Source organism: Dendropsophus ebraccatus, chromosome 3 (assembly GCF_027789765.1).
Source record: "Dendropsophus ebraccatus isolate aDenEbr1 chromosome 3, aDenEbr1.pat, whole genome shotgun sequence".
Taxonomy (NCBI): domain Eukaryota; kingdom Metazoa; phylum Chordata; class Amphibia; order Anura; family Hylidae; genus Dendropsophus; species Dendropsophus ebraccatus.
The window spans coordinates 120341091-120356839 of NC_091456.1; the positions used below are offsets into that span (position 1 = coordinate 120341091).

Genomic DNA, 15749 nt, shown 5'->3' on the forward strand with positions numbered 1-15749 from the left:
CGATGTTTCGGTGAAGGCACCTTTATCTAGGAGTCTATGGACATGAAATACAGAGACCAGCAGGGACCAGGTCTTTGTATTTCATGTCCATTGACTCCTAGATAAAGGTGCCTTCACCGAAACGTCTGATTCTGTCTGTGACAGAGAAAAAAAAAAAATGGTCATCCATTTATACGCTACTAAATTAAATGGAGCAACCATGGCCGCTATTTTCTTCCCAAATTTTTTAACCACCTTAGTGTCTGGGTTTAGTTTCACTTTTTTTCCTCCTTGCTTTCCAAAACTCATAACTTTTTTTATTTTTCGATACAGAGCCATATCAGGGCTTGTTTTGTGGGACTAATTGTACTTTCTCATGACTCCTTTCATTTTACTATAAAATGTTCAGCAAAACAAATGGAGACTTTGGGGCTTTTTGTTCTTACAAACATACAGTAAAAGGTTATCTATGGGTCAGTGTGATTACAGCATACCTAATTTATGCACATTTTTAGCTTTTGTTTTATTTTAGAATGCTTAAATGTTAACCACTTAGATACCGACCATACGCCTTTTTTACGGCGGTCACTATTGGGCTTTATTCCTATCTTAAGCCTTTTTTCTGTGCTGTTTAAAAAAAAATAAAAATGTAATGTTAAAAAGGGTTAAAATCTCCTATCTCTAAGCTGGAAAAAGATAAGAGGCTGCAGGGAGTGGTCCCTCATAACACAATCAGTGTTTAATGAATAATGGTGATTACATGTAATGTGAATGGCAGCTGTCAAAAAGCAACATTACGAGAGCATGAGGAGTTACGTTCTTTAGGTGATAGTGTAATTAAGGGAAGGGGTTGTTGATGTTCTTGGAGGAAACCCCTGCAGGTGGTATATTTGTTAATATGGTAATGGTTTGCTTAAACTTGCTCTCTCTTTTTTTTGTTTTGTGTCTTGTGTATGAAAATCCTCAATAAAATTTAAGAAGAAAAAAATTAGCATTGATATGGCCATATGGGAGCAGACATGCTGTCCATAGTACCCTTATTAATGGATTGGGGACATAAAACAAGAAATCATCTGTATATAATGCCAGCTTATAATGAGATCTACCAAGTCGTATATCCCGTGACATCTACAGAGGATCTTAAAGCCACTGCGAGGTGCTCCATAGCCAGAAGATACAGCATGGGTGACAGAGGTCATCTCTGTCTTGTGCCGTTCGCTATGGCAAATGGTGCGAACATGAGGCTGTTAACCCACACGTGCTGTGGGGCCGCTATGAAGAGCCATTATTTTACCTAGCAATCCCTCTCTAAACTCAATTTAGCGTAAGGTAGCATGTCAAAGGCCTTTTCGGCGTCAACCTATATAACACATGTGAGGAAGCCAGCTGTCTGGGCATGGGACAAGAGATGGAGGGTCTCGTTCAAATGATCTCTCGCCTGACACTTAGGCACAAAGCCTGGTCTGTATGTGTAATACTCGGTAAAAATGAATGGAGCTAATCTATTGGCTATCTTTTTGGAGTAGAATTTTATGTCTACTTTAATTAGGGAAATGGGGCATTTTAAACAGGTGAGCTATCTTTCCCAGGCTTGGGGATAACTATCGTCCCCATCAGGGATTGCGCTAGGAGGGGGCAGGTGGAGGAAATAGAATTAAAGACATTTGTTAAAAGGGTGCTAACTTTTGGGAGAATAGCTAACAAGATTTTGCGGTGTAGCCATCCGGGGCTGGGCTCTTCCCACTAGGTTACATAGTTAATACGGTTGAAAAAAGACAATTGTCCATCAAGTTCAACCAAGGAGGGGAAGGATTCAGGGAAGGGGGAGGGGTGATAGGTTCTATACATATGCATTTATATTATTTTGGTCTAAGAACTTGTCTAGGCCGGTTTTGAAGCCCTCTACTGTTTTTGTTGTGACCAGATCTTGTGGTATACTGTTCCACAGATTCACATTTCTAATGGTAAAGAAGGCTTGTCGCCTCCAAAAGTTGAACCTTTTTTTCCTCCAGTCGGAGGCAGTGCCCTCTTGTCCTTTTGAGGGGGTTTTACCTGGAACATCCTTTCCCCATATTTCTTGTAGGGGCCATTTATATATTTAAATAAATTGATCATATCTCCCCTTAAACGTCTCTTCTCCAGACTAAACATATTTAATTCTTTTAATCTCTCTTCATAACTAAGATGCTAAGGTGTTTCCTTAATAACTGCCTCAAGTTCAGTGGTAAAGAATGGAGTATCTAGATCAGTTACCGCTTCTGACTGAAGCGTGGGAAGTTTAGTGGAGGAGACATACGCCTCTACCATTTCCTGAAACAAGGCAGGAGACATGTCTGCTAGGGGGCCTCCTAACTTATAAAGGGACTGGTAAAAGTCTCAGAAGGACTCAACAATATCTGTGGGAGTATGAAATGTCCCTCTACTAGGTGATGGATGGGACAAAACTATGGAGTGCCTTCGGGTGAAGAAATTTAGCGAATGCATAACTGCACTAATTAGAATATTTGTAAAAGAAATGCTGCATGCGTTCCATAAAATGCGCATTTTTCTGGTCTAAGAGTTGCTGCAGTTGGTTCCTGTGGTTGGTTCCTGTGGTCGATTAGTGCGCCCAAGATCACCAGATTGCGTGTCTGTTTACACTGTACGTCGTCTCCTTAGCATTGATCTTGGTTAAGAGTTGTATGGATTTTCAAGGCGCACTCCTTTATTAGTCATGACCCATGTTGTATCACAATGCCCTTAATCACTAATTTGAATGATTCCCACTGGAGGGGCCAGGGAGTAACCTCAGAGTCATGTGTAATGAAAAACTCCCCAATGGCCTGTTTAAAGAGGTAGTGCGGCGGTAATCAATTATTCACAGAATAACACACATTACAAAGTTTTATACAACTTTGTAATGTATGTTATGTCTGTGAATCGCCCCCTTCCCGTGTCCCACCACCCCCGCACGTGTACCCGGAAGTGTGGTGCATTATACATTACTTGATCCGTGTCGCGCATGTCCGCCATCTTGTGCCAGGACGTCATCTTCGGCCGCGTCATCAGCCGCTCAGCCCCGATTGGCTGAGCACAGTTATGCTCAGCCAATCGCGGCTGAGCATCTGATGACGCTGCAGAAGGCGGCTGGCATTAGGGATGGTTGGAGCGGTTCTGTGAATAATTGTTTACCGCCGCACTACCCCTTTAACATCTGCCTGACAGGCTACATCCTTGGAGATTGGAATTAAGCCTCCACGACCACTCACGTGGGACAGCATTAGGGAGAGGCAATATGAGCGTGACAGGGGCGTGATCCGCCTAGATCATCGGTTCAATAGTTGCCTGGAGGTGCCAGGAGAGGAGATGATTGTCAATGAGGCAGAAATCAATGCTGTTCATGATTCCTATAACCGTAGAGTAAAACGTGTAATCTCTTTCCCCTGGAGTGCAAAATTCTCCAAATATCCTCCAACCTAGATTCAGAAAGAAGTTTCTTTAGCGAGCGGTTTTGGGAAGAAGACAACGATGACCTGCCCAAGGAGGAATCCAACCCTTGATCAATGACCATGTTTGTAAGAAATATGATTATTGACAATATTAATGCATACTAATACTGAACAATAATATTCCCACGTAAATTCTAGGGGGACGGTCAGCGAAGGAAACTCACAACAACAGCGCATATGAATACAAGGAATTATATTATCCACAAAGGCAAAGTACAGTGTGAAAGTTAAGAAAACAACAAAATAATACTTGCACAAACCCACCACAAATCCAGAACAGTTTATACAAAACCCCAAATCAACAATAATGAATCTCACAAAGACATAACAGCAAATAACCCATTACAAATCCAAACAGTTTATTAAGCAATGATCACAAATAATCAGACAATACCCCTAAATCAACAATAATCAACATTCACAGCTACCAAAACCAGCTATCTACTATAACAAAAATACAATAAAATAATAATGAACAGCCAGCAGTATAGCTACAGAGTCTGAACTCTAGCCCTCCAGGCCCAGGTCACTCCTTCCAATCGTTTGGTCTTCCCAAGAATCTCTCCCAGAGATCTTAGCACCCAGCGTGCTAAGGAACACCAACCTCAGAGACCTCTGCCTCTTAGACCTCCAAGCTACCTCCCAGGGTGCCCTTCAAGGTGTCCTCCCTGATGTCCAAAACCTGGGTATTTTTATAGTGATTTTAGACTCCCACTTCCGAATTTTCCCATGAGAGCTTGAGACGCCAAGTCTCTGTCCTCGATCAAAGCAAGTTCTTTGATCTTTGTGCATTCTCTCCCAATACGCAAAAGAATGACAATGTCATCTTATCCTGTACTTAACATAACGAGTAAACAACTTCTTTGTTTGCGCATTGTGTGAGACAGCACCAGCAGACACTGTGACTACGACTTCTTCAGGCACCTGAATCCTATCTTCAGGAGCCTTTGTAATGTGACTAAACATAAACATTTCTCTGGCCTCCTGATTAACAATGTAGAATTAACAATCACCCCTGGTTAAACTGTTTATAGGAATCGAATTTAGACTCTTGTGATATACTGCTGACTGTTCTTAACAAATGTACAATATTAATGCTTTGTACATAAAACTATATTTTATACATATTTGCATGTTACCACTTTCACCATCGCTGTATATCTTACATGTTGAAGGCGCCCACCATGTCCAGGAGACCCTCTGCGAAGCCAGTCAGCTTCTCAAGGAACTGTCATCCAGCTTGGAGCTGGTTCCTTTTAGGGAAAACACATACTTTTAAGGAAAGGGTAACGCCCCTTGGGATCTGCAAGGGTATCCAGAACAGAGGCCGGCAACGATTCGTGTATGGCTATACTGATAACCTACAGTTTTGCTTCCAGATTTGTACTTAAGTGCCAGTAAACATAGTGTCTGTTGGGCATGTCTGGCACATGGCCAGGCTTAAAATGCATTTCTTGTAATAGGAGTATTTGCACCCTCTGTTTGTGCATATGATATTATAACTGCAAGCGTTTTTCTGGTATACTAAAATCCCTAATGTTTAGGGAAGTGATCTTCAGGGACGTCATGTTATGGGAGGAGGGAAGGGAAGAAACAGGAAAAAAAAGGAGTCTGATTTTAGCTCAGAGGTACACATGGAGCTGCTGTTGGTAAGGGCCATGAGTACACTTACTAGTACTATATACTAAACAATTTTACTATAAAGTGGGCAACCCCTTTAATAATTTTTCCTTTATAGCCCTTAATCCCCTATAGCCCACTCTAAGCCTAATATGCCAGTGGCTTGCCAAGCTCTCTAATGCCTTGAAAGTCCCTCCTCTTTTTATTATCCTTCACCCTTAGGCACTCTTTGGCACCCATTTTAGCCACTTAAGAGATTTTGAAGAAAAAAAAAATAAAGGTTAACAGTTACACATCTTTGGAGAAAAGGTAATATGTCCGTTACAACCTTGATTTTCTTACCTACATTCTATAGTAAATTAAACCATTATTTCCATATGTGAATTAATTTTATAAACATGCATCTATTGGTGCTGTATGTATATATAAGTGGTTTTGCAAGTCTTGACACATTTTTTTTATATTAATTTTCAAGGTATAGTCCTGAAGCACGCCTAGTCCAGTTTCAGAAGGAAAAAAGCATTGGACTTCGCCTTGCTGGGGGTAATGATGTGGGAATATTTGTTGCCTCCGTTCAAGAAGGGAGCCCTGCAGCTCGGGAAGGCATGAAAGAGGGTGATCAAATCCTTCAGGTGAGCATTCTTTTTAAGATTTGGCAACTTATATTACCTCTTTGCGTATACTGTTCTTGCCCCTTGCAACAAAATTCTAGTTTTGTCTTTCTCGTCACAGGTGTGCTGTCGTCAACACAACGTTGTTTTTAAATTGGGGAAACATTTTCCTTTTACTAGAATAAGTGCTGTAACTGATTACGACCATGCAAATGAATAGGCTCATTACTTACAACCTATATTACTTTTTCCCCCCATCTGTTCACTTTTTTTCCACTCAAAATTAGTCATATTTAATTTTTATTTTATTCTGTGTGAAGCTAGCCCAAAGAGGTAATTCCACACGGTGACCATGCACTCCCCCCATTGTTCTCCATAGGCAAATAAAGGCTTAGTGGTGGACACAGGGGGCGGGGCATGGTCACATGCTTCTCCATGTCAGCCATCTTATGGACAGACTCACCGAGAAGCAGGGCAGCACAGCCTGGAGGAGGGGAGTCTTATTTTAGCTCTGAGGCACACAGGGAGCTGCTGTCAGTTAGTGCAGTGAGTACAGTTAATAATACTGTTCACTGAACAATTTTACTATAAAGTGACCAACCCATTTAACATAAAAATCTTTATTTAGACAATAGGTCATTTTATGATGACACAGTCCCTTTAAGGATAGGGGGCCCGCACTGACCCAGCGGAATAATAATGTCCTCTAGATGGAAAAGCATAGGTGTGCCAAAAACATTGCTCACATAAATCTAATGGAAACTGCTGTGTATGTATTGCAATATGATATATTAACTATCAATTACTCTGTATATTGTTTGCTCACTGTGCGGGCTATTACCGCAATACATACACAGCGGTTTTCATGAGATATATGTGAGCAATGTTTTTGGCACTCCTGTGCTTTTCCATCTAGAGGACATTGTTATCCCCCTAGGTCCGAGCAGGCCCTCTATCCATATGCTTTATCTTAAGTTGTTGATGGTCCTGGTTTAGCTGCAGTGTTTTTGAAAGCGCTTTATAAAGTTGTACCTATTCATTGCACAACCCTAAGGTTACAAACCCACTTGGCGGGTCTGCAGCGAGTCTCCATGCTGCGTTTTTGCAGCGAGACTCGCTGCAGATCCCGGCCCTATGCTTTGCTTTTAATGGCAGACAAACACGCAGCCCCGGCCGCCCCCCCCCCCCCCCCCCCCGCAGCCCCGGCCGCCCGATCGCCCCCCCGCAGCCCCGGCCGCCCGATCGACCCCCCCCCCCCCCCCCCCCCCCCGCAGCACCGATCGCACGCCCCCCCCGATCGAGCGGCCGGGGCTGCAGGGGGGCGTGTAAGCGATCAGTGCTGCGGGGGGGGCGTGCGATCAGTGCTGCGGGGGGCGATCGGTGCTGCGGGGGGGCCATCGGGCGGCCGGGGCTGCGGGGGGGCGATCGGGCGGCCGGAGCTGGGGGGGGGGGCGATCGGGCGGCCGGGGCTGCGGGCGGCTGGCTGGAGCATATACTTCACCTGGTCCCCGCTCCGGCTTGCTGAAGACATCGGGAACCGCCGGAGCCGGGATCAGGTGAAGTATCAGCTCCGGCGGCCGGGGGGTTAATGGGGTGGGCTGCAGACAAACTTGCAGCAGGGATGTACATCCCTGCTGCGTGTTTGTCTGCCATTAAAAGCATAGGGCCGGGATCTGCAGCGAGTCTCGCTGCAAAAACGTAGCATGGAGACTCGCTGCAGACCCGCCAAGTGGGTTTGTAACCTAAAAGGTGAGTGTGTGAGAACTACAACTTCACTCTCTGCACTACCACTCCCCCTCCTTGAAATCTGACGATATTGCACCAGGAAGCCCCCTGCACTTCTGTTTCTCTTTTCTAGTACATTCTCTTTAGAACATACGTAGTGTCCATTGTCTTTGTTCATATGTGTATTGGTCATAAAATAAAGGCTCACCGCACCATTGGTAGGGTATTAGGACAGTAATGTTCAGTGCATGTGTATATATAAACTACTGACATGTACTCAAGTCAGTTCAACAAGCTTTATAATTGTGTAGTTAGAAGAATTCCCCTACTGTTTTCATACTAATTTGGAAAATATTCATCAATGTCTGCAACATTAGGGGATGATATAGTATTTTTACCCCTTAAAGATGCCAATTTTAAATAGATTTAGCATAATCATCTCATTTATTGTTCTAAACTGTTAACAGAAACTAACATCTCTTTTCAAACACTCATCTCAAATGATGGCAGCCTGAGAATAATGTTACTGGAATGGCAATGTCATGTGCAGCTCCTCTTTAGGTGCACAGTTTACCAAGTGTTCACTATATCCCAGCATGTAAGTTTATTTGCTCTTGCCATCTGCAGGTAAATGAAACCAGTTTCCACAACATTACACGGGAGGATGCCATACAATATTTGATGAACTTACCACAAAATGAAGAGGTTATAATACTTACACAGGGCAAAGAAGACAGTAAGTCAAACAGTTTGGATATATTTCCTGTACTGTATGCTCTTTGGCATAAGGCACATACTACAAACTGATTATATTATAGTTTACAGAAAGATGATAAAGTCCAATGTTGGTGATTCCTTTTATATCCGTGCACACTTCGATTATGAGCCAGATACTCCATCTGGCCTTCGCTTCACTCGCGGCGAGATATTCCATGTACTGGACACAATGTATCGTGGGAAACTTGGAAGTTGGCTTGCCGTGCGTGTTGCCCATGATTTAAAGGAGATGGACAAGGGAATTATACCAAATCGTGTTAGGTAAACTGGTTGCTAAACCACCTTATTTTTTATTTGTATTTCATCTTACTTGACTGTAAAATTGCAATTCAAACTTTTTCAGGGCAGAACAATATGCTAGCTTAGAAAATGTCCTAAAGCCTCAGTTGTCTTCAGGACCAAGAGCTGAGTTTTGGAAGCTGAGAGGCTTAAGGGGAGCCAAAAAAATATTAAAGAAAAGTAGAGAAGATCTGTCTGCAATTACTAGCAAGGCAAAGTATCCTCCATATGAGAAAGTAGTGCTTCGGGAAGGTAAGACACCAAACTTTTTTTTACTTCCTCTTATCTTGTAATTTGCCTATATGTTTTTATAGGCTTGTAACTTGCCTATATGTTTGCCCTTTTAAGTTATTTCTTTCTTATCTTAGGATAGACAGGCATGTTATTTTATCCCAGGTAAGTTTAAATTTAGTTATTGTAGATATACCTACCACATCTGCTGAAAGTTTGTTCCAGGTACCTGCAACTTTCGGTAAAGTAAGATTTTCTCATGTCGCTTCTGATCTTTCCACCAACTAACCTCAGATTATGTCCCTTGTTCTTGAGTTCTATTTTTTCATATTCTTTTGTAGGTGAGGTCTCCAGAACTGGACACAGTATTCAAAATGTGGTCTCACTAGAGCTCTTTACCTCTAGCTATTCAATTAAATATCAAACCCCATTAAAGTCAGTGAGAGAAAAATGCTTGTTTCTTGGAAACCTAAATTCGACCACTTGGAGGTCACCAAGTCCACAATGACACCTCAGAAAATGATGCAAACACCTCTGGAATGCAACTGGGACAGCAGGGGAAGCATGGCAGGGTGCATCTATCACACCCAAGTAACAGTATTACGCCACTATCACAGCCTCTCAACAATACACTCCAAACACAATATAACCTCTATGTAAAGTGGATGTAAAAGAAAAATTTTCATGCACCCCTTTAAATTACGTTGCCTATGACAACCACAGATGTAAGTGACATAGGAAAAGGTTTGGTAGGAGAGGCTTGTCTGTTTGCTGATGACACAAAAGTATGCAATAAAATTGATATTCCTAGATTAGTCAGGAACATAGAAATAGATTAAGCTTTACTATGTGGTCCAAATAATTTTTCCAAATGTAAAATAATGCTTTTGATGAGGAGGAATCCTCTATCTGAGTATTGTATCGGCAGTTCTATGTTGGCATAGACTTTAGAAGAAAAGGATTTAGGGGTAGTGATTTCTGAAAGCCTTAAAATGAGTCACCAATGCAACCAAGCAGTCAGAAAAGCAAATCGTATGCTGGGCAAATCGTATAGCTAGAGGTTTAACCAGTAGGAAAAAGGAGATTGTGATCCCATTGTATAGCGCTCTAATGATACCACATCTGGAATACTGTGTTCAGTTCTGGCGACCTCACCTAAAAAAAGGTATTGATAAAATGTAACAATTCCAAAGACTGGCTATGAAAATGGTGGCAGGTATCGGGCACAAAACATATCCAAAAAGGATTTGAAGCTTTATAGTCTGGAGGAAAGAAGGGAAAGGGGGACATGATCGAAACCTTTAAAGGAGAAGTCTGGCGAAAATTTTTATTAAAGTATTGTATTGCCCCCCCAAAGTTAAACAAATCACCAATATACACTTATTACAGGAAATGTTTATATATAAAGTGTTTTTTTCTCTGCACTTACTACTGCATCAAGGCTTCACTTCCTGGATAAAACGGTGATGTCACAACCCAACTCCCAGAGCTGTGCAGGCTGTGGCTGCTGGAGAGGATCATGGCAGAGGGATTCTCAGTGTCCCTCCAGTGTCCCCCTGCCATCATCCTCTCCAGCAGCCACAGCCCGCAAAGCTCTGAGAGTCGGGTCGTGACATCACCTTTTATCCAGGAAGTGAAGCCTTGATGCAGTAGTAAGTGCAGGAAAAAAAGCACTTTATAAACATTTCCCGGAATAAGTGTATATTGGTGATTTGTATAACTTTTGGGGGGCAATACAATACTTTAATAAAAATTTTCACCAGACTTCTCCTTTAAGGACTAAATAAAGTTCAAGAGGAAAGTGTATTTAGAAAAAATTGAACTCAAGGACAAGGGGATGCAGCCTGAGGTTATTTGAGAGAAAGATCAGAAGCAACATGACAAAATATTACTTTACAGAAAGAATAGTAGATTTAAACAAACTTCCAGCAGATGTGGAGGGTAAATCTGCAATAACTGAATTTAAACATGCCTGGGATAAACATATATTTATCCTTTAGTAAGGGTGGGTTCAACCTGAGGAATCTGTGCGAAGAAGTTCCTGTGGATTCCATCACACGCCCCAGCTTGCGGCCATGCGCATATCTGCCTGTGCCATAGACTCCATTCCATGCATAGGCGGATTCCGCCGTCAGCCGAAAGAATTGACATGTCAATTCCTTCAGCGGACAGCGGAATTCACCCGACCATAGAATGGAGTCTTTGGCACAGGCGAAGGAGCGAGCGACGGAATCTGCGGGAACTTCTCTGCACAGATTCCTTAGTGTGAACCCACCCTCAGCACAAACAAGATCTGTGGTTGAATATTCATTTTTATCAGTGACAGATGATCTGCCACTGACAAAAGGAGTCTCATCGAAATATCATGTCCCCCCCCCCCCCCCATTTTGTTAATTAATGGTTTCAAATTAAATTCAACAAACTTCTCTACGTTTTTCATAATCCAAATGCCTAAATATTTGCGGCCCTGACCTGGGTCAACCAGCCTAAGGCTGGGTTCACACTACGTATATTTCAGTCAGTATTGTGGTCCTCATATTGCAACCAAAACCAGGAGTGGATTGAAAACACAGAAAGGATCTGTTCACAATGTTGAAATTGAGTGGATGGCCGCCATTTAATGGCAAATATTTGCTGTTATTTTAAAACAACGGCTGTTATATTGAAATAATGGCCGTTATTTACTGTTATACGGCGGCCATCCACTCAATTTCAACATTGTGTGAACAGAGCCTTTCTGTGTTTTTAATCCATTCCTGGTTTTGGTTGCAATATGAGGACCACAATACTGACTGAAATATACGTAGTGTGAACCCAGCTTTAAACCGTAATCCGGCAGAGTGTCCTTATGGTCTATATTCAGAAGTGATTACTTTTTCCAGTTGACCTTCAGGCCTGCTACTGCTCCAAACTCGCCGGTTCCTGTAAAAAAAAATATATATATATAATTTTAGCCTCGGTGCCCCCCAATCCAAATCCTTTAATACTAGAATCTTGTTTAATAAGACACAAAAAAGGCTCAATGTATAAGGCATATACAAGGGGGAGAGGGGGCAGTCCTGTCGAGTCCCTCTGGAGAGGGTAAACTGCTCTGTGACGCAACCTTGCTACCGGAGATACACAAGTTTTATCCAGACTATTAAGTGTTTGACCCAAAAAAAAGCTTCTAAAGCCCTCTAAAGGAAACCCCAGAGCATCTATCGACAGGATGGAACGGGGCACTCCCTTCTCCACTTGAACACTCGCAAACACTTGTTCGATATTCATAAATACAGGACGACCGGGTATAACTCCATTCTGCTCTCAACTTGCTCTATGGTTTATGATGGTTTTTAACCTAGAAACAATAATTTTGGAGAAGAAAATCAGAGTTAAGCAGGGATATAGGTCTAGATTAATCGAATTCTCTTGGGTCCTTATCTATCTTCGGTAAAAATTATAATCATTGCTTCCAACATTGACCAGGGAAGTCTCCTTGTAAGACAGGGTTCATTAATCACTTCAAGTTGGCAAGCCTAACTATACCTTTCATAAAGGTCAAACGGCAGTCCATCTTGGCCTGGGGAGGAGCCATTTGGTGCAGTATTGATAGTGTGCTGGATTTCTGCCACGTAGATGGGGACATTTAACCCCTTCATCGGTTTTTGTGTTAATTTAGGCAGCTCTATTTTAGCGAAAAAGCTCTTTTGCTGTATATAGTTTCTGATAAAATTGAACAAAAGCCTTCTCTATACTTTGTTGATGTGTATTAACAGTCCCATCCTGTCCCACAATAAGTTCTATATCCCTACTTGGTTCCTATGCTCTAACTATTTCTGCTAAAGTTTTGTTCGGCCGCCCGCCTGCCCTCAATTTTATGCTTTTACATTCTGGAAAATAAATTTTGTACAGTGTTCTCTCCCTTTATATAAGCTGATAAGTCATCCTGTGCGTTCTTCAGATCAATCAGGTTCTCATAACTAGGCGTATCTAGAAACTTCCTCTCACTATTAAGTACCACTTCTTCCAACCCCCCCTCTCTTGCTTTAACATTACTTCTCTTCTGGTTTAATTTCTTTACATAATAACCCTCTAATATAGGCCTTTAGCGAATCCCACACCACTTGTACCTCAGCCATTCAATTATTGACCTGCCTACTAAAGGTAATCTCCCTCCCAACCTCATTGCTTTCATCAACTAAGGTCAACCAGTATAGTTAACCCTACAAGGTTTCCTACAGTGAGAGCCCTTACCTCCTAAATCTAACTCCAATGATGGTGTATGGTCAGATATTGTTTTAGGTTCATAAATCATTCTCCTAGTCTTCCCCAAAGCTATACTATTACAAAGAGCCATATCAATACGTGATGCAGAATTGTATATGGTGCTATAGCATAAGAATACTCGTTTCTCTTGGTAGAGGGACCTCCATATGTTCTCCCAGCCAACCTCCTGGACGAACTTTGCAAGGGGGATCTCTGAGTAGCCAGATGCCCGTAACTCCTCCTGTCCTTGTCAGGATTCATGATCATATTAAAATCGCCATTTATAACCAGGGGAGTAGTTCCCTTATTATGCATAAATTGTACCAATATGGTCATTACCTCATACGTGAAGGGGGAGAGGGGGATATAGACAAAGGCCAATACTATCTGGGGCCCTTCTAGCCTGCAATAAAGAAAGATATAATAAGACATGGAGAGAAAGAAGCTGTTGCACATCACACCTATGGCTGACACTAATGCTTCTCGGCCACATTCAAAAACCAACGCCAGTATGTTGGTATATAATTTGATCAGACCATATTGCCCCATGTCCAACGTGCCGGTCTCCTGATTCACATGGGTCCCTACACTATCTCCACACTTGGAGCCCTGCAACCCCAATGTTACAGGACCAAGCTCAAAGGGCCCCCCGCAAAACCCAGCAGGCACCACTGGCGGAGAAAGCTGCCGCCAAACACAAGCGTAAATATGAGCTTGTACTCACCATAGCTCCTGCAGGTAGAATGGGAAGGATAGAAGGTACTATGGCCTCACTTCCCTGCTTGTACATTCTATGGCCTCCCTTCCCTGCTTGTGCACGCTTTGCGGAGTTGGCAGTCGCTGACTAACACAGTGTGGAGATAGTGTCGGGACCCATGTGAACCAGGAGACCGACACGTGGTACATGGGGCAATATGGTTTAATCAAATTATATGTCCGCCTTTTCAGTCTATCTCCCAACCCACTTATGTTCCAAGTAAGCAGCCTAGTCTCCATCTAAGAAAAAAAACTAAACACCACAGATCTCCCCCCCCCCCCACCCCCCGCAACCCACTCGCTAAGCCTTGCAAGTCTCTTACCTTATACAACACCCCTGGACCCGACCCGACCCCACATCCTACAAATCCATATAATGATTATTTAAATTATCGTCATTATCAACCGGGATATCTTCCTTATCAAGCCATTCCGTAGCTTCCTAGACTGTTTGAAAAAAGAAAAAAAAATTATCCTTATACACAAACCTCTATACACAAACCTCAGTTGTGAAGGAAACAGAAGTGAGAATTAGATAATCTCCTTATCTCCTTTTTAAATTATTCCCTTTTTTTTTTTTTTAATTGCCCGAAAGAAATCTGGAAACATTGCGATCTTCGCTCCATGATAAGTCAGTTGTCTCTTCTCTCTTCTTTCTCAGGATTATGTGCCTATCTCTAGAAAGCAATGTTTTTACAATCATAATTATGGGCAGAGCCCCTGGGGGTGGTGATTATCTCGGAACTCGGGTCCTTTCAATATTGAAATGTATAGAAAGGCTGTCTGCCCCTATTTGTTCAATTAACCATTGATACAAAAACTTTTCTGGATCATCATCCTCTGATCCTTCCAGTAGGCCTAGAATGTGAATGTTAGCTCTCCTCGATTTATCTTCAAGATCCGTGATCTTCTTGTGTAGTGGTGCATTATCCTTTATTATATCCTTTTTCCTTTATAAGCACTATATTGTAATCTGTATTCTTCCGCTTCTTCTTCTGCCTGTCATACCTCTGCGATTTATACAGCCCGAACTGCTTTGCGCACAGACTCAGTTCAAACTGCGTTTCGAAGCCCTCGGCGGTGACAGGTGTTGTTTTTGGTTCTGATCGAATTTGTCATTTTTAAGAAATTTAAGTTTAAAGACTCCTAATTTCCCATAGGAAATAATGGCCCATTGGAAATAATGGCCACACTGTAAACTTTAACAGCCAATCACTGCACACATGCAATTAGCTGAAATATAGCAGCTAAAAGAAATTCTAAGGTCTTGTCAGTCAATGCCTCACAACATCCACACAGTCACATGTCCACTATTGGCCAAAAGAAGATGTAGAAGATGGACGGTCCTTAATAGTGATGAGCGAGTACTAAAATGCTCGGGTGCTCGTTACTCAAGACGTATATTTTTACTCTGTTGCTCGTTTCCAGTAACGAACCCCATTGAAGTCAATGGGAAACTCGAGCATTTTTGCAGGGGACCCAAGCTCAGCACAGGGAAGGTTGTGTGAAAACCTGTCAACCTCAGAAAATGATGGAAACACCACGTAAATGGACAGGAAACAGCAGGGGCAGCATGCATTGATTACTCTGAGGCTGCCTAATCACACCATTACGCCAATTTCTAGGCAACAGCCTGGTGGTCAACCTCAAGACAAAAGTGCTGACCCAGACCAAGATGGGCAAGGCACATGCAACCACAGTCAAATGCCTGAAGGTCTCTTTGAATGTCAAAGGCCTTGGAGAGTGTTCCCCTGACAGTGCCTGACAAGCTGACTGCTCCCCTCCTCCCCCCTTAATAACTTGTCTTTTTAAGTTACTAGGCTGACCAGGGCTGGGGCATGACACCCCCTGACTACTTTAGCAGTTTGGGTAATTTTCCCTGTATCATGTGACTCACCACTTCTCCCCACCACTAGTTTGACTTTGAGTTTGAGTCGCTCAGTGGTTAGCACTGTAACCATGCAGCGCTGGGGTCCTGGGTTCAAATGCCCCAAAGGACAACATCTGCATGAAGTTTGTATGTTCTCTACACTTGATC

The 15749-nt window shown here is 42.6% G+C and overlaps 1 protein-coding gene across 4 annotated transcripts in view; it reads left to right on the top strand.

Annotated features, from left to right (window-relative positions):
- TJP3 (tight junction protein 3) overlaps nt 1–15749 on the top strand; it is a 162431-nt gene that overhangs the window by 92044 nt on the left and 54638 nt on the right. For all 4 annotated transcript variants that reach the window (XM_069962580.1, XM_069962581.1, XM_069962579.1 and 1 more), the window contains exons 11-14: nt 5563–5719; nt 8051–8159; nt 8242–8461; nt 8544–8731. In XM_069962580.1, coding sequence (XP_069818681.1) covers nt 5563–5719; nt 8051–8159; nt 8242–8461; nt 8544–8731 — 674 coding nt within the window. The remainder of the gene's footprint in view (nt 1–5562; nt 5720–8050; nt 8160–8241; nt 8462–8543; nt 8732–15749) is intronic.